Source organism: Thalassophryne amazonica, chromosome 17 (genome assembly GCF_902500255.1).
Source record: "Thalassophryne amazonica chromosome 17, fThaAma1.1, whole genome shotgun sequence".
Lineage (NCBI taxonomy): Eukaryota > Metazoa > Chordata > Actinopteri > Batrachoidiformes > Batrachoididae > Thalassophryne > Thalassophryne amazonica.
This window is the reverse complement of record NC_047119.1, coordinates 16,224,563-16,248,526: the sequence shown is the minus strand read 5'-3', so window position 1 is coordinate 16,248,526 and position 23,964 is coordinate 16,224,563. Positions and strand designations below refer to the sequence as shown.

Below are 23,964 nucleotides of genomic sequence, written 5' to 3'. Positions count from 1 at the left end.
AAGTGATTTTTACATAATGTGATATATACCATAAGAAGAAAGTCCTATGTACTGATCTGCAGATTCCACAGTATCAAGGAATGAGAACACCCTAAATGGGACACCAGTCCAATGCAGGATAATTCCCCAGCTGTGGTTGGTACCCATTTACAGCTGGATGGACAGAGGCCATGTAGATTAATCCTCTGGGGTCCGAGGGCATTTTTTGGACAGTTCACTCGCCTGGCATAAATGTTTTATTATTGCTGTTAACAGCTCTCCCTGCATCCCACAATCAAGTTTTATGTCTCTTTTTTTCAGGACAACCTGTGCTTTCAGAATATATATGTTTTTGTTGTGTTTTATAAGTGTAATAAAAGTTTACAATCAAAAATAGGCAAGGAAAAAATAAAGCGAAAAATAATTTTCCACACACATTTATTCAAAACACACAGCAAACTCTAATAAACAACTGTTTTGACACTTTATAAAGGTAATTTGAGGTCTTGTGTGAAAGGTTGTATAACAAAAAAGGTTCAAACAATAAACACAAATGCACATTTTGAACAATATATACAAAATGGTCTATGCGTTTTGTTGTCCATTGATATGGTAAACAGTGCTTTAGGCAGAGAAAGCAACAGAGTTATCCAGTAACATTCACATGCAAACTAGTGGAGCAATCCTGATAGTTACACACTCTTTATTTGAGCACGTGAGATTGTCATCAGAAGCGCTCTGTCTGCTACTGCTTTCACTGATTGCTGAGTGTAATGGTGCAGGGCACACTGATTATGTACTAATAGTATGTACTCATTGGAGCACCCAAGGGGCTATTCAAACGGGCCAACTAGTAACACATCACTCCTGAAAACGATCTTTGGCTTTTCACGTGAGGTAAATCTGCCCTACGATTGGATTTTGGAAAACCATGTGACGGTGAACCAATTCCAATTGGACACTCACATTGTGCACGTCACAGCTTCTATGAGGAGTACAAAGATGGCCGATGGCTGGCTCGAAAGTCCGCGGAGTTGACTTTTCAGCAAGAAAAAAGTAAGTTTCTATCTCATATCAGTCAAAAGTATTTATAATTTACTATTGCTTGGTCTTAGCCGTCGTATACCATGGCATCGGCCCCAGAGGGTTAAGTGTCTTGTCCAAGGACACAAACAGATAGTGGTCACATGAGCGGGACTTGAACCCACATCTGCAGATTGGCAGGCCAGCCCGTTATCCACTCCACTACCTGCTCCACTATTTGTAAATTGTTATAAAAATAGGTAAATATATATTTTTAAAACTCATCATGTGCATAATAATGTCAGCTAATGAAAGGCAGAAAGTCAGAGTAATTTATTAAAAAAAGTACCTTTGTAAATGTTCAAGACAACACCACCAAAACTCAAGTCTCAGTCCCATGTCATTAGTTCTGCCAAGATGTCTGGTGGTACGACTCGGTTTCATCTATATCCATAAACTTTCAGAAAACAGATACAAATATGCACAGTGCAGACAGAAAGCATTGTCAGTTTCCATATTTAAAGTTGAGCATAAATGAGCCTTAAATATTTTTGACCCCATCTGTCTCTCTGTCAGCAAGATTCCACACAAACTATAGGGCAGATTTTCATGAAACGTGCTGGAGGGTTGGAGCATAGGCCGAGAAAGAAACATTAGATTTTTGATCTGGATCAGGGAGCAATTCCAGGAATTTTGTTTTCACTTTCTTTAACATGTCAAGATAGCTTCTTTTTTGACATTTCCTTTGTTTTTGTTTTTTTTGTTTTGTTTTGTTTTGTTTTTTTGTTTTTTCAGAAATACTACATGGACTTTCATGACATATTTCAGACATATCTGTCTTACCATACCAACAATCCCAATGTTTGGCACACATATGAAGCGAGGGATAATTGCAAAGTTTATATAATGGTGTGAAATACAGACTTATTGTCACAATGAAGTGTTTTTAACCCTTAGAGCCCTCCTGTGTACTTGGCCAACTGTTCATCATATTTCTATTCATAGATTATATCTTTACACAGTGGTCTTGACAAACACGTCTCATATTCAGAAAGAGATTATTCTCAACATTATGATATGCAACACAGGGGTATTATACTAAAGGAAAGTGCATTGTATGTTAAAAGGAGAATTTCCTGAGGTACAGCAAAATAAAAAAAAATACCTGTAGGGATCTAAGGGTTAAAGTACACAGAAAATTTTGAAGAGTAAAATTTACTCTGCTGGGTCCCACATTTGGTCCCAGTCCAAATGGAGTTAAATATGCAGTATCACCGTGCTAAATCAACTCTATCACAGTGTAAAATCAACTCTTATTGGAGTAGAAACACTTGATTTGACAAAACGGTAGAGTTGTTTTCACTAGAGTCTGTTTTATTCTATTTCGACTGGGATCAAACATTATCCTGGCAAAGTATATTTTGCTCAGCAAACTTTACTGTGTAGCAATTGCATAAATCTCAAGTGAGTTGCAGTGAAACAAACCATATCTGTGTTGATGTGAGCAAAGAAAAAACAGTGACACACTCATATGAATGAAGCATCCTCAAAGTACAGAGCGTCTGCCACCTTTTACATGGCTTTAGGTAGCCTGGTACAGGCTCATCAGGGTCCAAGCAAAGGAAGAATCACTCTGAAATGTCAGGAGAGGCAGAGTTTCCTCTGTGCTGTCCTGAGCCCTCTAAGTTGTGTGCAAAAGGGCCACACTAGCCGAGAGTCCACTGAGCTTGAAATATCAACCCTTCCTGAATTTTTCTGAATGGAGCACCACTTGGAAAGCAAAGTTATATTTGTCTCCCCCTGTTTTGCTGAACCACTGTAACAGAATAGAAAAATAAGATTTGGTGGGTGCTGCTTTGCAGTAGAATAATTATAAAGTTATGTCCATTTGTTTAACATTATACACAATGGATCTGCAAAGAACATTAAAGTTCTGCCCCAAACATTTGTTTTGTTTTGTTTTGTTTTGGGTTTTTTTTTGGGGGGGGGGGGGGGGGGGGGGGGGGGGCTGTTTTGGTCCTCTTCCTCCTTCCAACTCCAGGATGGAGTTACTTTGCTTTAGTTTTACTTTCCATGCAGTCATATATTTTCAGGTCCCAACCCTCCCGTCCGTGATCTAATGTAGGAAACCTTGTAATACAAGAAACTCATCAAACTGTGACAACTACAGTTGCTTTTTAAAGTTGAACCAGGTCACCAAGATGTGTCTGGGCTTCTTAGGATTGTTTCATTTTATTTTATTTATTTTTAACATTCTGATACTGCTAATATTGCTCAGTTTTGTTGCGTTTCACATCGTGATTAGAGAATGCTGTGATCACAGGTCAGCGTGGACCCAGAGACAATTAGTTGTTTATTAGCGAGATAAATCGAAATAAAATCTGTCCATTACTAAGAACAGTGCTCTCTTTATAGGCTCACCCTGCTTCCACTTTGATCTGTGCACCCCCTGAACAGCTGCACTGGAGTAGTTGGATGTTAAGGACATGTCAGCCATGATATTGAGAGCAGTCCAATTTTAATCATTTAAACTTCACAACCATTTGCCATTTTTATGCCATACAAAACAACTTAATTTGCCTCACCTCGTCTATAGAACTGAAAAGATTGAAGTTCAGTTCCAGAAAGCAAAAAATATCTGAGTTGACAGCATGCTGGTCTCCAAGAGGAAAGTTGTTAATAGAGGTAGATATTATGCTTTTGGATGAATATGGGGAGAAAAGATGACAATGCACCACCAGGACCACGAGGTCCCTCTACTGCTTTCCAGGCAGGAGCGAAGGATTGGCAAAGAGGGTGGTTGCCTGTTGGGGGGGGGGGGGGGGGGGGGGGGGGGGGGTCATTGCTGGTCGGTGGTGCATCTGGAGGATCCACCCATCCTTCCATCCATCCAAATCCATCCAGGACTGGGATGTCCTACCATCCTCGGGCCTATGTGGAAGTTGTTTGAGAACAAGAGTGTCCGAACTAGGATTAGGTGAAAGCCCCTTATCTTTTGTTTGGTTGTCTTCGAGCCATTCGGTACTTACCATTTCCCATAATCCCCCTGTGCTTCCCAGAATGAACCGTGACGCCAGCAGAGTTCAGGCGTTTCAAAGCCATGTAAACAAGGATGTGGATGTGCCGATTCAGTGAGTTCATGAGTGATTATGATGATGATGACACGTTCTCTCAAGTTGAGAGGGTTATCTAGAAGAAGTGTAGCACTTGTGATGAACTTCTCCCATGTCCCAATGTTGTCTTGTTGTCCATACTTCACGCGGTGCGTTTACATTCTGCCCAAAACTAGAACTCCTCTCGCGTGAGTCACAGACTGCCAGATGGTGCAAGATTCACAACTGCGAAACAACGAATCGGCTTTGTGATCCTGGCCTCTATATGTATATGGTTGCTTAGCTGCAACATTTCTTGTTTGACAATTCTTTGTTGTGCTTTTGTTTAATTTAGTTGTTTTGTGTTTTTGTTAGTATGGGCCAAAGTAGCCCCACTGAGTCTGGTCTGCTTAAGGTTTCTTCCTAGGAAAAAGAAGAAGAACTAAAAGTGTGGGAGAATTATTTGTTATCAGTGTTGCCAGTGTGTTCGGTCATGGGGTGGGAAAGGTTTAATCATGTGTAGCTCCTTGGGGTGATTTATGTTGTGGTTTGGCACTGTCTAAATAAATTGAATTGAATTGCTTTTTTTAGAAGCTGTTCAAATGTGACATGAAGCTGTTTATTTGGTGTTTTTGCAAATTTTAATTGTGTTCATTTATATAGGGATAAACTGATGATGATGGAACTCATATTTTGCAGTGCAGTATTTTGTATTTTACATCACTCCATCAAATAAATGCATATTGTACATATAGACATGCATGTGCACTTCAGCATACTTCACCTGTGATGCGGTGGTAAATTTTGGTTCTTACTGTTTGGAAGTTTGGTGTCAAATTATTTCCAGGATAGAAATTGAAATATTCTCTCTTGGAATACTTTGTCTAAAACAGAGGGGTTGCTATAGTAACGGTCAAAATCACCTAAATTCACCCACTGCTCAGATCACTTAGGCTATGAAGTAAATCTTTGGATTAGATTTGAAAAATTGTGTGGTTATTGCTTTTATTTCCACTTTTGCTACAACCGTCTTTCCCCATGTCTTCATCCACAAGAGATGGAGCGTTGCTCCTTTTTTCAGTAGACTATTGTTCTGTTCTGTTCATGTTCTGCAGGAAAGCTGTCATGCCTGAAATACATACAGGAGATGGTTTTCATAATCTAAGAAGTAAATTGTTGGAAATTGGCTTATGTTCCAGTGTGGTCACCTTAACTGTCACTGGAGGAGAAATCTGAAACAAAGAGGAGCAAAATGAGTCCAACATGTCTTATTAATATTTTAATATAACCATTTTTCCCTTTGCTTGATGGTTGGGCACAGCTCTTAACTTTAATCTCATAACTGGCTTCATTCTGCAAAGTTCGGAGTGTGTATGTCTCTGGCTGTAATTGGTGCTTTACCCAACATGTTTTCCAAGTGTTAACCACATAGACTAAACTTGGACAAGCAATTCAGTTTTCCCATGTTTCACTGCCTGTTAACAACCCTGATTTCCGTACAACTGTGATTGATGTTCTGCTGTTGTACATCAGCAAAACATCCATCAAAAATAAGAGTTCTGACATAGATCTTGAGTAATATGTGACCTTTTGATACAAAACGATACCTTTCGATACAAAACGATATTTTGTCATTGCTAGTTACTTTTGCTGAAGCTGTCTGATTGGCTGAAATCCTAGGATATGTTACATCTTAATAACACCCTACAAGATAAAAATCAACCCCAATTCCAATGAAGTGGACGTTGTCTCATCTCATCTTCAACCGCTTTTCCGGGTTAGGGATACGGGTTGGGACGTTGTGTGAAATGTAAATAAAAACAGAATACAATGATTTGCAAATCCTCTTCAACCTACATTCAGTTGAATACACCACAAAGACAAGATATTTAATGTTCAAACTGATAAACTTTATTGTTTTTGTGCAAATATTTGCTCAGTTTGAAATGGATGCCTGCAACACATTTCAAAAAAGCTGGGAAAGGGGCATCAAAACACTGGGGAAGTTGATGAATGCTCAAAGAACACCTGTTTGGAACATTACACAGGTGAACAGGTTAATTGGAAACAGGTGAGTGTCATGATTGGGTATTAAAGGAGCATCCCCAAAAGGTTCAGCTGTTCACAAGCAAAGATGGGGTGAGGATCACCACTTTGTGAACAAATGCATGAAAAAATAGTCCAACAGTTTAAAAACAATGTTTCTCAACGTTTACTTGCAAGGAATTTAGGGATTCCATTGTCTACAGTCCATAATATAATCAGAAGATTCAGAGACTCTGGAGAACTTTCTACATGTCAGCGGCAAGGCCGAAAAACAACATTGAATGCCCGTGACCTTCGATCCCTCAGGTGGCACTGCATTAAAAACCAACATCATTGTGTAAAGGATCTTACCGCGTGGGCTCAGCAACACTTCAGAAAACCATTGTCAGTTAACACAGTTCGTCACTACATCTACAAGCGTAAGTTAAAACTCTACCATGCAAAGCGAAAGCCATACATCAACAACCTCCAGAAGTGCTGGTGCCTTCTCTGGGCCTGAGCTCATTTGAAATGGACAGACACAACGTGCAAAAGTGTGCTGTGGTCTGATGAGTCCACATTTCAAATTATTTTTGGAAAAGAGGAAAAAGTCATCCAGATTGTTACCAGCACAAAGTTCAACAGCCAGCATCTGTGATGGTATGGGGGTGTGTTAGTGCCCGTGGCATGGGTAACTTACACATCTGTGATGGCACCATCAATGCTGAAATGTACATCCAGGTTTTGGAGCAACACATGCTGCCATCCAAGCAACGTCTTTTTCAGGGACGTCCCTGCTTATTTCAGCAAGACAATGCCAAGCCACATTCTGCACGTTACAACAGCATGGCTTCGTAGTGAAAGAGTGCGGGTACTAGACTGGCCTGCCTGCAGTCCAGACCTGTCACTCATTGAAAATGTGTGGCAAATTATGAAGCACAAAATACGACAACAGAGACCCCGGACTGTTGAATAACTGAAGTCATACATCAAGCAAGAATGGGAAAAAATTCCACCTACAAAGCTTCAACAATTAGTGTCCTCAGTTCCAAAATGCTTATTGAGTGTTGTTAGAAGGAAAGGTGATGTAACACAGTGGTAAACATACCACCATCACAGCTTTTTTGAAATGTGTTGCAGCCATCCATTTCAAAATGAGCAAATATTTGCACAAAAACAATAAAGTTTATCAGTTTGAACATTAAATATTTTGTCTTTGTGGTGTATTCAATTGAATATAGGTTGAAAAGGATTTGTTGTTTGGGCTTAGGTCTTCCCACCCAAGTCACGTTGGTCTTGACCACGCATCATCTCTTTACCAATTCATGGGTTGGCTGGGAGTTACCTGGAGTCAGATGTAGCCAAATTGGTGATATTTGGAACCCATATACAGTCTATGAGAATAGCATCTTGCACAAAACAGTGAGTTGTCTTTTAACAAAGGGTCAATAGTTTTGACCCCCATTTGTGGCTAATGGTCATGTGTTGAGAGAGAAAGACACTGAATCTCTAAACTGCTCAACTTTGGGACACATGACCCCATTGACCCCAGAGAACCATGGACAGGAAGAAGGACTTGCACAATTTCAATGACTATTAACATATCATTAAAGCTAAATCATAAACAACATCTATCTATAGACGCCTTTACGGTGTCAAATCTCGCGCGTAATCACGTTCTCGTTGTCAGTGTAAACAAGCGTTTGCGGCAACTTGTTTGCAACATTGCATCGTTATGGAAGTGAGTTCAACCAAAATATGTTTTTAGGTGTTTAACTAAGATAATCATGAGTCTTTAATGTGAGCTTTCTAAAAAAAAAAGAAAAAAAAAAAGCGTGTTGCTGTTAGGGTTGGGAAGCGGTTCTTTTTGGGTATCCTTAAGAAATGATTCGATCCATCAACATCAATAGCCTTTTTGCTTAACGATTCCCTTATCGGTCCTTCAGAGTGACTGTTGTTTTTGGGGGTGTTTGTCAGGAAAATGCTAATTTCTCTACATTGATTACAGACCCTGCAGCGGGTCTGTACAATCAACCGTTTCTGCAGCGCGGCTTTGCTTTGAACCTTGAACCAATGAAGCAGCGCTTCGATCTTCAAACTGCTGTTTCACTGGTTCTTTGTTTTATTTCGCTTTATCTTAATTTTTCACCACTAAAATCCTAAAGAGCATGTCTGTGAGTAATATTTACCTTTTTTATGTCAAACCGACCTGTTATGGTCTTCTGAAACAGCTGATACATGTATTTTATAACTTAAAAACAGGACCGATGCTAACACATTAGCATGTCTATGGGATTTTCAGTGTTAAAGTTCGCATTAAGCTGAGTCATTATCAAGCCTCCCTCCCCAGCATGCAAAGGATTCTAGGATACTCTAAAACCGTAAATAAAGCAAGATGTGTCTGTGTACGTGTATGTGGCTCGCATATCTCTCTGACTGATCGGCCTCAGTTTTCAGATATGGCTTGCGCGTGGCACAATGATGTGCATTGTTTATGATGAAAATTTGAATTAATTTTCAAAACCTTTATTTTGAAGTCTTCATCATTATTTTCACAAGGTGGAATGTTCTCGAGCGCCAGCTTTGACAAAGATCATCGACAAAGATGAGTCACTTTCTACCTTAAACAGATGCCAATCTCTAACGCGTTCACAGGGGAGAGACGGAAGAAATAAATTAAAGAAATAAATACAGTGGTCCCTCGTTTATCGCGGCAGTTACGTTCTAAAAATAGCCCACAATAGGCAAAATCCGCGAAGTAGTCAGCGTTATTTTTTACAATTATTATAGATGTTTTAAGGCTGTAAAACCCCTCACTACACACTTTATACACTTTTCTCAAACAGGCATTAACATTTTCTCACTTTTCTCTCGTGTGTAAACACTCTCAAAGTTCAAACCTTAGTAGAAAAATAAGACCAACCTGTTTTCAGGCCCAAACATTTTTTTGAGAAATAAAAATAGAACGTTTTCCTACAAATAATTATGATAGCTTTTAGAACTAACAAATTTAATTTTAACGTTCGACCTATGAGGTTGGACTCAAGAACTTATTAATAGTGACTGACCAGTATTTGACAGTTCCTCTGACCGCGCCTCTTCATCCTGGCTCCGCTCCGCTGTCGTGCCTTTTTCCACTGAGTGACACCTCGGTACAGGTGTCTTTTTCCGAGTGAAGAACCCAGTTACGGGTAGTTGTTGGCGCTCCTTTTTCTTCTGGGCGAGAAGATTCTTATAAACAGACACGCAGAACACAATGCGCGTACTCTCCCTTCAGGGTGCCGCCAACGGTCTGCTTGATGAGGACGCAGAACACAATGCGCTGAAAAAAAAACATGCAAAATTGGACTAAAAAATTCAGCGAAACTGCAAAGCCACAAAAGGTGAACCGCGTTATAGCGAGGGACCACTGTAATACACAAACATTCTGACAGATATGCAAGCCACAGACACATAGACAGACACACAGATGCTTCTTTCTTTATTATCACAAGGTTAGACGCGCTCATGCGCCAGCTTTGACAAAGATCGTCAACAAAGCTCCCACTTTTTTTATAGGATTGTATTGTTCCTATTGGCACCGCACTAGTTATTATAATGTCACCGTGTCATGTAAGGTAACAGTGTCGAATAATTGTTGTTGTTAAACTTCTTTTCTAACATGTCTCTCTTCTTTACAGATGTGGACATCCTCCAAAAGTTGGGGCTTAAGGGAGAGAAGGCGTCACGCTCGGTACCAGCAGGGGTTATTCCATTACGATCTGGGATCATCCTCAACCAGCGGGCTCATGTTGAGGCTCCGTTGCACTCAGTCTTCCCAGCAGCCATCTGGCCCAACTTGGCACTTGTCCTGAGTGTGCGTTCACACCGTATCAACAGTGCTTTCTTGTTCACTGTCCTCTCAGGCCAAAGGAAGCTCCTACTTGGTCTACAGTTTGTACCGGGTAATCTCGTCCTGCACACAGGACCAAACTCATCTGTGGCACTGCCCTATGAGCCACATGATGGCCAGTGGCACCAGCTGGCGGTGGGAATAAGCGGAAAGAGAGTGACTCTATATGCCTCCTGCGGAGAGCAGAGTGCTCATACAGACTTTGGGTGGGACAGTGAGGAGGAACTGGCTCTCGAAATTCAGAGCTCCTTCCTGCTGGGGAGGACAAGCCAACAGCAAGCCTCAGCACACTTTGAAGGAGCTATCTGCCAGTTTGATCTGGTTCCTTCTGCACAGGCAGCTCACAACTACTGCAGGTACATTAAGAAACAATGCAGGGAAGCTGACACATATAGGCCCAACCTCTCACCCTTGCTGCCAGTCTTACCACGAGAAACAAACATTACAGCTGCCCTTGCTACCCCTAAACATGGAGGTCATAAGTCAAAGGGGGTCAGTCTGGCCAAGAGAGTTGCTGCTGCTGCCTCAGCTGTCAGATATGTGGCCCCCATCCAAACAAAAAAGCCTGCTCCAGGGGCTATTCCTACACCCTTACTTGGAACTGTGATGCCAGTCACAACCCAGCCTGGTCTGGCCTCCCCACCTCTAAAGATCAGGACAGAGACTACCACAGTACCGCTCAGGACAAGAATACCCCCAACTCCCAGACCCACCACACATCGAAAACCCTCCAAGCTCTCAACCCCAAAGCCCACTACTCAAAATATTCTTAAAAAGACGGTAGGGGGATCAAATAGTAAGAAGAAGCCTCCTGCCCCAGTCACTGCCAGCACCAAACCCGCAAAGACAAAGCCTGATTATACCCTGTCAGACCAAGACCCACTCCCAAAGACAACACAACTAACCACAGCTAAGAACACATTAACCAAACCAAAAGTTACAAAAGCCACTCCGACTAAACCAACAACATCCACATCACATTCCAGCAAAGCTACTCCTTCTAAATCTGCCATCACCAAAGTCAACATATCAACATCAGCAGTCTCCAGAACTGTTCCTGCTAAAACTACCGAACCAATCATCAAGCAGGTCACCAAACCACCAAAGCAAGGCAAAACCACCAAGGCTACAGTCACTCAGCGACCTACCAGTTCTTCATACCGGCCAGTAACACCAGCTGCTACTGACGGCTTCCAAAGTTGGGAGGTGGAACCCACTCAATTCTCCTTGCTGGATGGACCAATAGGGCTTAAAGGAGAACCAGGACCACCGGTAAGAACCACTGTGCCTTGTGTTTGTGCTTAGGTTCAGTACTCTGTCTGCATATGTTGGCACACAAAAGGCAAATAAAAGTACATTTACAACATATGAACTTAAGCACATTATTTTAACTTTAGCACTGGTACCACAGTCTCTTGTGCAAAGAGACTGGTAGCATGTTTTTGAAAACATGGCTGTGATTGGTCCATCTGATACGTCGGCCGCTATTGGCTATCACGCCACGCTCTGTGATTGGCTGTGGCGTAACCGCCGAAAATGTGAAAGACAAACTGAAAGACTTGAAAAGTGAGACAAACTAGTTGCAAAATATCGCAAATGTCAGGGGTGGGTGTTTATCTCACCCCTGCCAAACCAAAATGGAAACCAGGTATTTGCTTTGTGTGTCTGGAATTCGCATGGCAACCGAAAACATTTGGAGGTTTGAAATGTTGTAAACAAAGGCTGCAGCCAATGAGAGAGCGGCGTGTGTCAGTCAATCAGCAAAATGTCAGAATCCTGACTAAAAGTCACGTGAACAAATAACCCGATACCGACTCCTTTGCCTTGGCTGAAAGAGTGGAACCAATTTATTTTAACCTTTGTAACAGGCTAGCTAACTGCTAACCGCTAACCGCTAACAGTGTTTTGTCTCAATATGCAAAGTGCCTGTCAGAAACACAGAGGCCCAGAATGAAGGTAAAAAAAGCATTACAAAACAATGTGAAAGGCTAATCGTGACACTTTTGTTTCTCCAATACACTCTGGTAAATACTGTGAATGTAGCATTTTATATGAACTAAATATGGACAAAGATGGCAATATAGGTAAATTAATAAAACGGAAGTGGCTCCTTTACATCAAAGATATATTTTTTTAAATGGGCAGAGAGTGGAGGCCAAGTGGTTAAGTGACTAAAGCCTGGAAATGGGAAATGTGCCTCTAGCTTGCTAACAATGCTGCACTCTTTGTTGGACATTGCTGCTCAAACTGAAGTCAGATTCCTTGTATTCTTGTGAATACTTGGCGAATAACGGCTATTCTGATTGTGATTCTGATTCTCTTTTCAGCAATGTGAAGAGGCTATCGGGTTAAGTATTACAGTCGTGTAAGCTAATATGCTACTACAGCGGCAGATCCAGGATTTTGTGTGTGTGCGTTGTTGGGGGTTGGATGTGAAAAAGTCAGGTGTGACTGGAAATTTTGAAATTTTTAGGTACCATTCCTATGGAAGTAAATCTGTGCCATCAGAGTTTGAAGTTGAATTTCTAAGGCTGAATTTGTTTAGAATCAAACTATTCAGCCTAAAAAACTTCAACCTAAAAAAAAAATTCGACCTAAAAAAATTTCAACCTTAAAAAATTCAACCTCAAACAAATTCAACCTCGAACATTTCAACCTCAAAAAAATTCAACCTAAAAAAATCACCCTCAAAAATATTAAACCTAAAAAAAAATTCAGCCTCAAAAAATAGAAAAGCAGGGAGAAGCAATCAATCCCTGTCTCAGTCATCCAATGTCACAGATTTACTTCCATAAACGTTGGATGATTGAGACAAGGATCACTTGCTTCTCCCTGCTTTTCTATTTTTTGAGGTTGAATTTTTTTGAGGTTGAATTTTTTGAGGTTGAATTTTTTTGAGGTTGAATTTATTTTTTTTTTAGGTTGGTTTTTGAGGCTGAATATTTTGATGCTAAACACATTCAACCTTAGGAATTCAACTTCAAACTCTGATTTTGATTCTAAAAACATTCAACCTTAAAAACTCAAATTCAGACTCTGATGGCACAGATTTACTTCCATACATTCCCTGCATTTTGCTGCATATTTTATCACAAAATACACAACAGAGAAAAAAAAAACTTAATAAGCAATTTTTTTTATTAATTTGAACTTGTACAAGCTTGAATGTGATGCTATGACATTATGATGATAAGTAACAAGAACATTTGAAATATCTGGCTAAAAAAGGGAACACCTTTGCTGCACCTTGCTGAGTCATGGTCTGGTACAAATGTATTAAGCTGAGTCACTTTTTGCTGAATAGAGGGTTCACAAACAGCGTTCAACAGGGATTTCTATTTTTTTTAGTCCATTTCATCGCACATTGGTTAGAAGTCCGTTTTGACACCTTGTCGTCTCTGTACCAGATTCCTCTGTCATGCTACTGGAGGTCACACAGCACTTTTTCAAAGTCATAGGTCAAATTAGTCAGCAAATGCCATAATTCAGCTTCTCTTTGCTGATGGCCTGTATTACCAGTTCACAGAATACTGAAGCATTAAGCCTTCGTATGTCTCCCATATTTGATACGAGAGCTACTTCATCTGGCATCTTTACAGAATACTCGAGATAACATTTTGCTTCCCAACTCATAATTGAGTTTATCTGGGAGGAAGCTATAAAAATGTTACAGGGGAAACTGTGACCGCTTGTTAGACACATGCAGTTGAGGGGAGTAATGGTGGAAGTATTTGTTACCAGACACTCACTCAGATTATTGTCCATGCTGATAAACATGGCCTGAGCAGTCAAATGCTTCCTCGGCTTGTTATGGTATTTAATATATTTATATTAATTTTTAAAGATGCGCACCTGTGACTGGATCACCCACGACTGATTTTCTTGTGAAGTCTGAGCAGCTCATGTTCATTTGATTCATGGTATATGCTTATTTTTGATTGGTTTCAGGGGTAGACGGGTGATTCTTTAACTACGGGCACTATTGGCCTTATAAATGTAATTTCCACCACACCATTGCCTTACAATATAAAGCGCCTTGGGGCAACTGTTTGTTGTGACTTGGCACTATATACATGTGCTCTGATGTCACTGTTTATCTCCATAGAAACTACCCAAACAATCTTTCATACAAACTGTTTAAAGGGACATTACAGTGTTGTGGTGGAAATTACGGCAATAGTGTGGGACAACTACATTTTGTTTAAAAAAATTGTGTCAAACAGTTGTATGACATTGAATACCCCATTTATGTTTTAATTATTTTACTGATATTTTATTCAGAGATATTTTAAAACGTTAGAAAAAATGTTTTTTTCCATTCATTTTTATTATTGAAGATCAAAAGTCTGGGTGTGGGACAAGCACAAAACGGCAATATTTGCATATAATGATGCTGAAAAAAGGTGAAAAAGTCATCATAGACTACTAGAACAAATTTCTTAAAACACTTTCACTTAAAACACTGTAAAGATAACTATAAAAGTGTGAAATTTCCCCTTTTTTCTGTTTTTCATACAATATGATCAAAGGACATAATAAGTGTCCGTAGTCTAAGAATCACCCAGATGCTGATCGAAGGATCAGAGTGTCTGGATAAATGTGAAGATCTATACTTGCAATGAATTTTTAGGCTCGGCCATCATAAGTGTATCCACATGCGATGGACATGTTGGACTAGGCCTTGGTTCAGGCTCTTACAAGTGGGCGTGTCACTAGGGTGACCAAATGTATAATTAATTGCCCGTAATTTATGATGTAGACGACTGGACAACTGCAATGTTCTATTTTCTGGTTTACCGCAGTCTAGCATTAGGGGTCTCCAATTGGTTCAAAATGCTGCAGCCAGACTTTTGACACGAAGCAGAATGTTTGGCCACATTACACCCACTTTGGCATCCCTTCACTGGCTTCCTGTCCCAGTGAGATCAGATTTTAAGGTTCTGTTAAGGTTCTGCTACTAGTCTATAAAATTATTCACGGACTGGCACCTCCCTACCTAGCTGACCTAATTAAGCCTTATGTACCGGCCCAGGCTTTGCGTTCTCAGGGTGCAGGACTACTATGTGTCCCTAGGGTGAATAAGAAGTCTGCAGGTCACAGAGCTTTCTCTTATCATGCCCCTGTTCTGTAGAATGATCTCCCCGTGTCAATAAAACAGATTCTGTGTAGACTTTCAAGTCCAGACTTAAGATGCGCTTATTTTCCCTTTCGTATGGCTAGCATACTGGCATAGTATAGTTCTGCGCTTTTTACTCTTTTAATTCATTTTATTAGGAAATGGAGCGTGTCGCGGCCTCAACTTTACCTAAATTCTGGGTCTTTTAGTGAAACTAAGGCCAGCAATCACCTTAGCATCTTGTTTTTTCTTGTTTAATGCTGACAAATTATACTGTATTTCTTGTCTTTCTGATGCTTGATTCTGTTTTTTCTCTCTGTTTAAGGTGCAGCTCCATCCAGAGATGGGTGTGGTATTTGTGCTAGAGACCCTCCTGTCCTGTGCACCAACAGCATTTCTTGTATATTCGTTTTGTGAATTGTTTCTGTAATTTGTGTTGGTAGCATGGCCCAAGCAGAGGGTCACACCTTTGAGTCTAGTCTGTTTGAGGTTTCTTCCTCAGAGGGAGCTGTCCTTACCACTGCTGCCCTGGGGGTTAGTAAGGTTTGACCTTACTTGTGTGAAGTGCCTTGAGGCAACTCTGTTGTGATTCGGTGCTATATAAATGAAAATAAATTGAAATTGAAAATTGATATATACTGGATATCCCGAGTTAATATTTATTTATGATCGCCATCCCACGGTGGTAGCTGGAGCCAGTTAGGGTTCAATGAAGGATTACACAGCGGCCAACATTTTAAAATGCTTCAATCATATTGAGAAGTACACCAGATTATTTGTCTGATCATGGGGATTCCAAGATGTTATAGTGTGGGCTATCTATGACTTAATGTTACGGGGTAAAAATGGCAAAAAAAAAAAAAAAATGGTGACAAAGATCAATCTTAGTTTGCATGGGGATCAAACTCCAATTTTGGGAAAAAAAATACCGCTGGGGTGATAGTGACCTACCTGTATGACCCACAGACTAAACTTGTACAGATGTTCCCATAAGTTGACAATGATGTTCATGTCTCTGGGTTGTCAACCTTTGAGGTCAGTAATGTTCATGTCTCCAACTTTAAGCCTGGGAAGAGCTTACAGTGTCGTGATGTCACTGCACAGAGGTGTTTGGTGATGCTGATACCTTTGCAGGACTACAAAGATCCAGGTCTTTAGGGTCCTGATGCTTCCTGTCTCACGGTAGTATCTCACTGATGCACAACTGATGGAGAGGAGGCGACAAGGTGCGAAGGGTGCTAAATTTCTCATGTTGAATCTCACTGACTTGATCCTCACGGCGTGTGAGTGCATGACGGCCGAATGTCCACTGACTGAGGTCTGGAGTGGCACCGAAAATACGGTCACAGATCTCGAGCAGTCTTCACACATACCACATGAGAACCACTGACATGGCACACAGCGTACACACCAAAGTCAAGTGGCACTGGCACGATCTTTGCAGGCACAGGGATTTGAGTGCAAATGCTGCGTGACGCTCTCACGGATGTTCAGCACCACCGGCGTGGCTGACACGATGACACGTTTGCGCACACAGTACTCAGGACAGATGTGGACTATTACATTGTCATTATGTGAAAGAGGGTGTGAAAATTCCCCTGACTTTAAACAGAAAAAGCACTGAAAATAATAATAAAATGAAGTAAAATGCATATTAAATAATAATTAAAAACACAAGAAATGTGTGGAACATCTTCCAGAAGATGTTCAGGAGGTGTTACACATCAATATTTTTGTCCCAGCTGGTGACCGTCCTCTCCTCCCGCAAATGACCGTACACTCCTCTACTGGCCGAGCACCGCGATGCGCTTGAAGCGCTGCTCCAAGCGCGCACCTGCTCTGTGATCCTCTGGAAGCACGCCTATAAAAAAATTAATTAAAAAAATAAAGGCGGAGTGCAGGCGTAGTTCCCGTTCAATGCGCAGGTGATGTCCAGCACGTGTGCACCGACCAGGAGCATTAAACTTAAATCCACCTCTGTACTCAGAAAATAAATAAATAAAAACAATAAATCCAGTTTGTGTAGGTTGTCCATTGCCGGACAGGACATATCCAGCCTGCACCCGCCTGTGCATGGCAGGTGTGCGCTGACCAGGAGCGTTAAACTTAAATCCACTTCTGTCCTCAGAACAATAAATAAATAAATATGTAGACACAATAAATCCTGTCCAGCATGAGGAGGCTGCTGCTCGTTCATCCGCTTCCAGAAGCGTTCCTCTCTGATCCTCTCTGATCCTCTCTGATCATATAAAAAGAAAAGTGTGTGTCAACCCCTCACAAATTATCTCACATGCTGCACATGTTCTGAGTCGCAGAGAGGACATGATGAAGGGTACGAGGTGCCCGTCTGACGATTTGGCAATGGAGTGAATTTTTTTGGTTTGTTCAAAATTCAAGTGACGCGTGGCGCCACCCCTTGGAGGTAAGGGAAAGGTGAACAGCTGCCAACCTTGCGCCGAATTGTGTGAATTTCCTCTCGGATGCTGTTCACAGGCTGTCGCAGCCCAGTGAGATATTAGTCTTATTGTGAGGTTGTGAGACTTGGACTCGAACCAGTGACTTAAGGTGACAGCTAGATGTATTTGGTGCTAGGTTTCTTCAGAGGATCCTTGGGTAAAGCCGGAATAGTTTTGTATCAAGCAAGCAGTTACGTAGGGAGACTCAGCTGAAGATTATTTTCATCACATGAGTGCATCAGCTTCAACATTTTGGCCATGTGGTGTTTTTCTCTGTTCATCATCCAGCACACAGGTGCCTCAGTGCTGAGGATTCTGTGGCTATAGAAGGCCAAGGAGCCAAGAAGACACCCATGCTTCACCTGACACATGCATGGTTCAATTTCAATTCAATTCAATTTGAATTGAATTGAAAACGAGAACAGGCCCACTGAATGGTATGAGCACTGCCTGCCTGTAGACTGGGCACCTGCATGGACTGCTCATGAATTGCATCTTCTTTTGTTGTGTTATGTTTTGTTTTGTAAAACTTTGCAAAATCTTGTAACTGTTACAATGACCTAAGCAGTAGTTCCCCCCTCTGAGTCTGGTCTGCTTGAGGTTTCTTCCTCCCTTTTACACTTTTTTTTTTGTCAAATTAATATCAGTCACTATGGGTCTTAAAAAGCAGATATTAAACTTTGTTGCCAAAAATACCCCACAAAACCTGCTGCTTTAAATATTTGCTGTTTGCATATTTTATCTCTGCAAGCTAAGAGAAAAGGAAGCAAGCAAAGAGAGCAGATATAGATGTAGATATAGATGTCTGTGACTCAAGTCACAGCTTTTTAATCTGTCCATTTAAGGCAAAATGCGTTGATTGTAGCAGGAGCATTTCTGCATGCAGTGACAAAACTGTAGAGGAGATTTAATATAAAACCCAATCATATTTCACAAAAAAAAAAAAAAAAACTAAAAACCCTATTACATAATACGACCCCTTTAAAAGAAGTGCTTTCTAATTTAACAGTTAACCTACAGAGCTGGCAACAAAGAAATGTTTGAAAGGATGGAAAGAAAGATGGAGAGATGCCACGAGGCAAAACAACTGAGTGGTAGGAAGGAGGTCAACGCAGGGCGCTGACGTCCCAAAATGGATGAGGATATATGTTGATGTTGGCGGCCACAACATATGTCGCACCGCCTGTAAAAATACAACTTGTCTCAACCATGGAGGTGAAATGGTGTGTTCAGGGTGCCATAAAAAAATTTTCCCAGGTAGGGGCGGAAAAGTTGTGTCGGTTAGCCACCACATTGTGTTAGGTTTGTGTAAAACACGTGAATGTAATTTTAAAGGTGTGCTTTAAAATATGCGATATTTGTAAAAACTACAAAAATCGGAAATGTATGTCACATGCTGATAACTGTGATGCTACAGTGTCTTTTTTTTTAATTATTATATCACAGGAGTGGGGGCATTGTATTAAACCTGAATGAATAGTCATCACAATCTTCATAATGATTATTCTAACTGTTGATTTACAGGAAAAAAAATGAACTTTTTAGATAATTGTTTATTTTTTGAGTAATTTATTAAGGAAACAACAATGCCACACCTTTTCTGGATCAAGATTCACAAACATGAGAAAATTCTGCATATTTTTATTTTGTGGGTAAATCCAAACAAAATCCTTTCCATGTGGTAGTACGACTGTGTTATTCAAAGTTTACAACACAACTGCTGTGAAGCAATCGGAAAATAACAGGTTACTTCTCTGATTACTATATTTCTGTGCAGAACGATGTACGGGGGTTAGGGTGAGAAGTTTTGAGCCTGGCCCAGAAAAAGTACATACACAAAAAAAAATACTCATTGGATGAGCTCAATTCAATTATGTGCAGGATTTCCTAGGGATGTGAATCGTACAACAACTCACGATTCAATTCGATTCCGATTCTTGGGGTGACGATTCGATTCAGAATCGATTTTCGATTGAAAGAGCTCTGAGAAATAGTTATATTACTTAAAAATGTTTATGTTTAAGAAAATGCAGCTTTACAAGGTTAATCAAGTGATTCTAGATGTAAATTTACTCATCTGCTTTGCTCGTTCGGAGTTGGCTGGCAGTTTAGCGAAGCGCTGGTCGGTAGTCGGCAGATAATGCTGCTCCACTTCTTTTAGCTCCGGGTCATGGCATAGCATGTGGGCTTGCAGATTTGAAGTGTTTCCGAAGTACTTGACTTTCATTTTGCAGATTTTGCACACTCCATAAGTCATCTCAAGCTCCTTCTTACGCAGAAAATAATTAAATCCAAAATGCGCCCAAACAATTGCCTTCAGCAAAGATGGTGCTGGCTGAATTAGCTCTTCGTCCACCATGCTAAGCTACAGCCACTGAACTCTGCAGCTCATGAGTGTTTGAAGCACGCTGGACCACCCTCCCCTCGCGGGGATGCTGTAGTACGGAAGCCGTTGCATGACAAACAGTACACGCAGCGAGTAAGCAAAAAAATGTTTTAAAAAATACTTTTTAAAAATCGATTCTTGGACATTTTGGATTGATTCAGAATCGTAATAAATAAGAAACGCGATTCGGACGTGAATCGATTTTTTTCTGACACCCCCAGGATTTCATCTAATAAATATATGTAGCCCCAACTCAAAAAAAGCACATCCATGCAAGATAATTCAATTTAATTTAGTTGGAACTACATATATTTATTACATCGAAATCCAAACCAATGAATCAGTTTTTTGAGTGTGATTCTCCATTTTTCGCATTCTGACAAACCAACATTTCTCAATATTGCACTCAAAACTTCACACATTTGCAAAATGCTAGTTTCTCATAATGCAAAAGTTGGAGAGCCACGCCATACTTTTTCTGGGTCAGGCTCAAAACTTTTCAGTCAGCCCTTGTATCTGTCCCATTAGCAGCCACACCTACGTCTAATCCATGATCAAGCCAGCACTGAATGAACCATCCAGCAGGTGGCAGACGTGTCTAGAGGTTTTTACATCAACAAAACAAAGATGCATTTTCGACTGATCCTGTGCGTCAAACCTTACCTATTTTTAATGAGTTTCTTCTCATTATGTGCCCTTTTAAATCAGTTACAGGGTATGTGTCTTCACATTTTCAAAACATCAGAATATAATTGTAAATTTAAATATTTTAACCCATATTACCTTATAGGAAACTGAGTTGTGTGCTTTTACACTGTTTTTGTGACATTTTACATACTTGTATATATTGATTTCTTTGAAGAATTTCTTTCCACTTTGAACAAAGCACTTTAATGTGCTTAATTTTTTTTTCTGGGAGATTTCAGAGGCTTTACACTTACTCCAGCACATGGCTACAAGCACGCTTTTTCATCGCTTCCTCTTTTTCTCTCTTTTGATTAAATGAAAATGAATGAACACAAACCCCATAAACCAAACAGTAGAAATGAGCGTGGCAGGAAATGAGCTGTTATTTCTAGAGTTTCTCAGCACAGGCATAAAGCCTCTGCTCACGTGGAGAGGGATTTCAGAGGAAAAAGGTATCAAAGCTTTACTGTGCCTCTGCAGGAGGAGATGACGGAGCGTTCTGTGGGAAGTCATAAATGAGCTAAACTTAACCGGCTGTCTGATTTTAGAGAGTATCCTGAGGATCAGATTGAAGGAAGATACAGGAGATGTAGAATCAATGGACAAGTCAATTATTGTCAATTAATGTGAGTAAAGTGATGTAAAGCAGGGTTTAACTAAAGCAAAACCCTTCCCTTTTGTCTCTCCAGGGAATGCAAGGTCCTCCAGGGAAACCGGGCATACTGGGTGAGAGGGGTCCTCGAGTGAGTCTGGCATCCCAACACATCCAGTCTCGTCAAACACACATCTATTAGTCAATGCTTCAGTGTGACGTTTAGCCTGTCATTAGTGTTACTGCCCTTTTTTTTAGATTAGATTAGACAGAACTTTATTGATCTCTTGGGAAGACTCCCTCAGGGAAATTGAGGTTCCAGCAGAACTGTATAGCAGCACACAGGGTAAGAAGCACACAGAGTATCAAAAGTGAAAAGAAAAAAAAAAACAGTTTGCAAATGTAAATATAAATACACAATATAAATACCAGACATACTGATCAATACTGGTTTACTGTCTACTATTGTTCCTCTCATTCCCAACATCTGTCTTCCTGGTTTGCTCATTTGTATATTTTATTCGCTCAAGAAAGTAATTTTGTGAGAATATTTGGAGTTACCTCAAAGAGAAACCAGGGCTGTATATTGATGAGAACACATTCTTTAAATTAGCTAATTTTCATAGAATGTGGTGAAACCTAAGTTTAACCTGGAATAGAAAACATCACATTTCAAATTGGATTTACAAATTTGTGAGCACATCAGCTGGGATAGTTACCTTCTACAACCCTACATTAGGTAAAGTTGGAACGCAATTTGTGAAGTACATCTGTGTGGTGTGCACACGCGACACAAGTGGCAGGACTCTGGATATATATATATATATATATATATATATATATATATATATATATATATATATATATATATATATATATATATATATATATGAGAGATCGTGTAGTGTGCAGTGTTGAAGTAGGGAAGAAGAGGGCGCCACCAAGAATATATTCCATTGTAAGCACCAGAGCACCCCCCTGCCCCGCCCCTCAAATAATCTGACACACAGATTTTTTTTTTTTTAAATTAACAAAGGAGATGTGATCAGATGTGACCTCCATGGCGATGAATGCCCGAGGACTTCGCTATAATGCAGCACAGGCCCGCAGTGACTGGTTTCACTCTTTCAGCACCTTGGACAGTGGTGCAGTCTAGAAGCTTGTATCAAAATGATGCGTCACATCCACACAAGCTATTTTTATTGTAATATGGAATGATTTTCGCAAATAACGCTGTGCAAAAAATCATAAGCACAGTGCATACAGGATTATGGCTGGCGGCCCCAAATTCCCGAACTACCACTCAATGTGACATGTGTGTGTGTCCGACACATGTGCGGCAGGTTGTGAGTGACGCCTAGACTAAACAGCTGTGCTTCCTCAAATGACACTAAATCAAGAACCTCCATTCATCAATAGCTGATATAACCACATAGGTAAGGGATTACTTTTAGAAAGCTTTGACAAGCACTACAATTTAAAGTTACAATAACAAATGCCACTTAAAACTTTAATGTGCAAAAAGAAGCCTTATATTAACCTTGTTCAGAAGTGGCATCAAAATATCTGGGCTCTGAGGCATCTGGGTTGGACTATCACATAGTGAAAGGGCGTATTGTCTTCAGACAAATCAGTATTCTGGGTCGTTTTTTTGGAAGAAATGGATGCTGTGTATTCCAAACCCAAGACATCAATGCAGAAAGGTACACTGCTTTCATATCTGCTGCCTTCAAGACAACATTTTTTTCCGGGGATGTCCAAACATTTTTCAAAATGACAACTACATTCCACAAAGACATAACTGTGGAAGAAGTGGGTACGGGTACCGGCGTAGCCTGCCTGCAGTCCTGACCTGTCCCCAATAGAGATTGGGGACAGGTGCTGGTATGCACATTAAAATGTGTTTGCAGGAAAAATGGAACAAAATTACACCCAAAATGTTTTATCAATTGGCATCCTCAATGCCAAAATGCCTTATAAGTGTGAGAAGGAATGGCAATCACAAACGATCCCAGACAGTGGAGCAAAACTGAAGAACAGATGAGTGAGTGAATAGTTCTGAGTCTTTGTCAGGAAAAAAGTAACAAAAGTGGTAAATGCTATAGTGCCCCAACTTTTTTTTTTTTTGCAGGAATGAATGTATTAACGAATGAAATGAAGTCGTCCACATAAAACATGAATTATCTTGGGTTTATATGGTCTGCAATGAAATAGACACCAAAGAATCACTACATTTTTTAAATTAGCATTTTGCATTAATTTGGGTTCGAGTTTCACGTGTGTTTCTCCTGTTGGCTCAGTGTGCATGTGGACTGGTGACTCAAACACAAACAGTAACTATGGTCTTGTTTCATGTAAGGGGCAACAAAAGAGAGACAGGTAGCCAGTCACACGGGAACAGAGAAGACAGTATTTGCACATCCCGGCGTCGGAGGCAGACTCCTGCAACAATTTTCTGCCTCCCACCTCACCCAGCTGAGGCACACACACAGAGTTTTCCTATGCAGGCAGATTGACCGTATTCAGCACAAGGCTGCGACTGGTGACCTCCCACCCCTGAGCATAAACAGGAAAGCTCATATAAAGACAGCCTTTCAAACGGCTGCCTGTGCCACAGGATGCCTAATAAAAGCACTGTAAACAGACAGCGAGCACATGGCTCCACTGGACTTTCTTCTTCAAACCGAGCTACATTATAGCGGCACCAGGACTTCAT

The 23,964-nt window shown here is 40.5% G+C and overlaps 1 protein-coding gene across 1 annotated transcript in view; it reads left to right on the top strand.

Annotated features, from left to right (window-relative positions):
* Positions 1-23,964, top strand: part of col27a1a (collagen, type XXVII, alpha 1a) — a 176,848-nt gene that overhangs the window by 13,347 nt on the left and 139,537 nt on the right. Inside the window, exons 3-4 of the mRNA XM_034191963.1 lie at positions 9,800-11,283; positions 21,346-21,399. Of these exons, the coding sequence (XP_034047854.1) occupies positions 9,800-11,283; positions 21,346-21,399 (1,538 nt within the window). The remainder of the gene's footprint in view (positions 1-9,799; positions 11,284-21,345; positions 21,400-23,964) is intronic.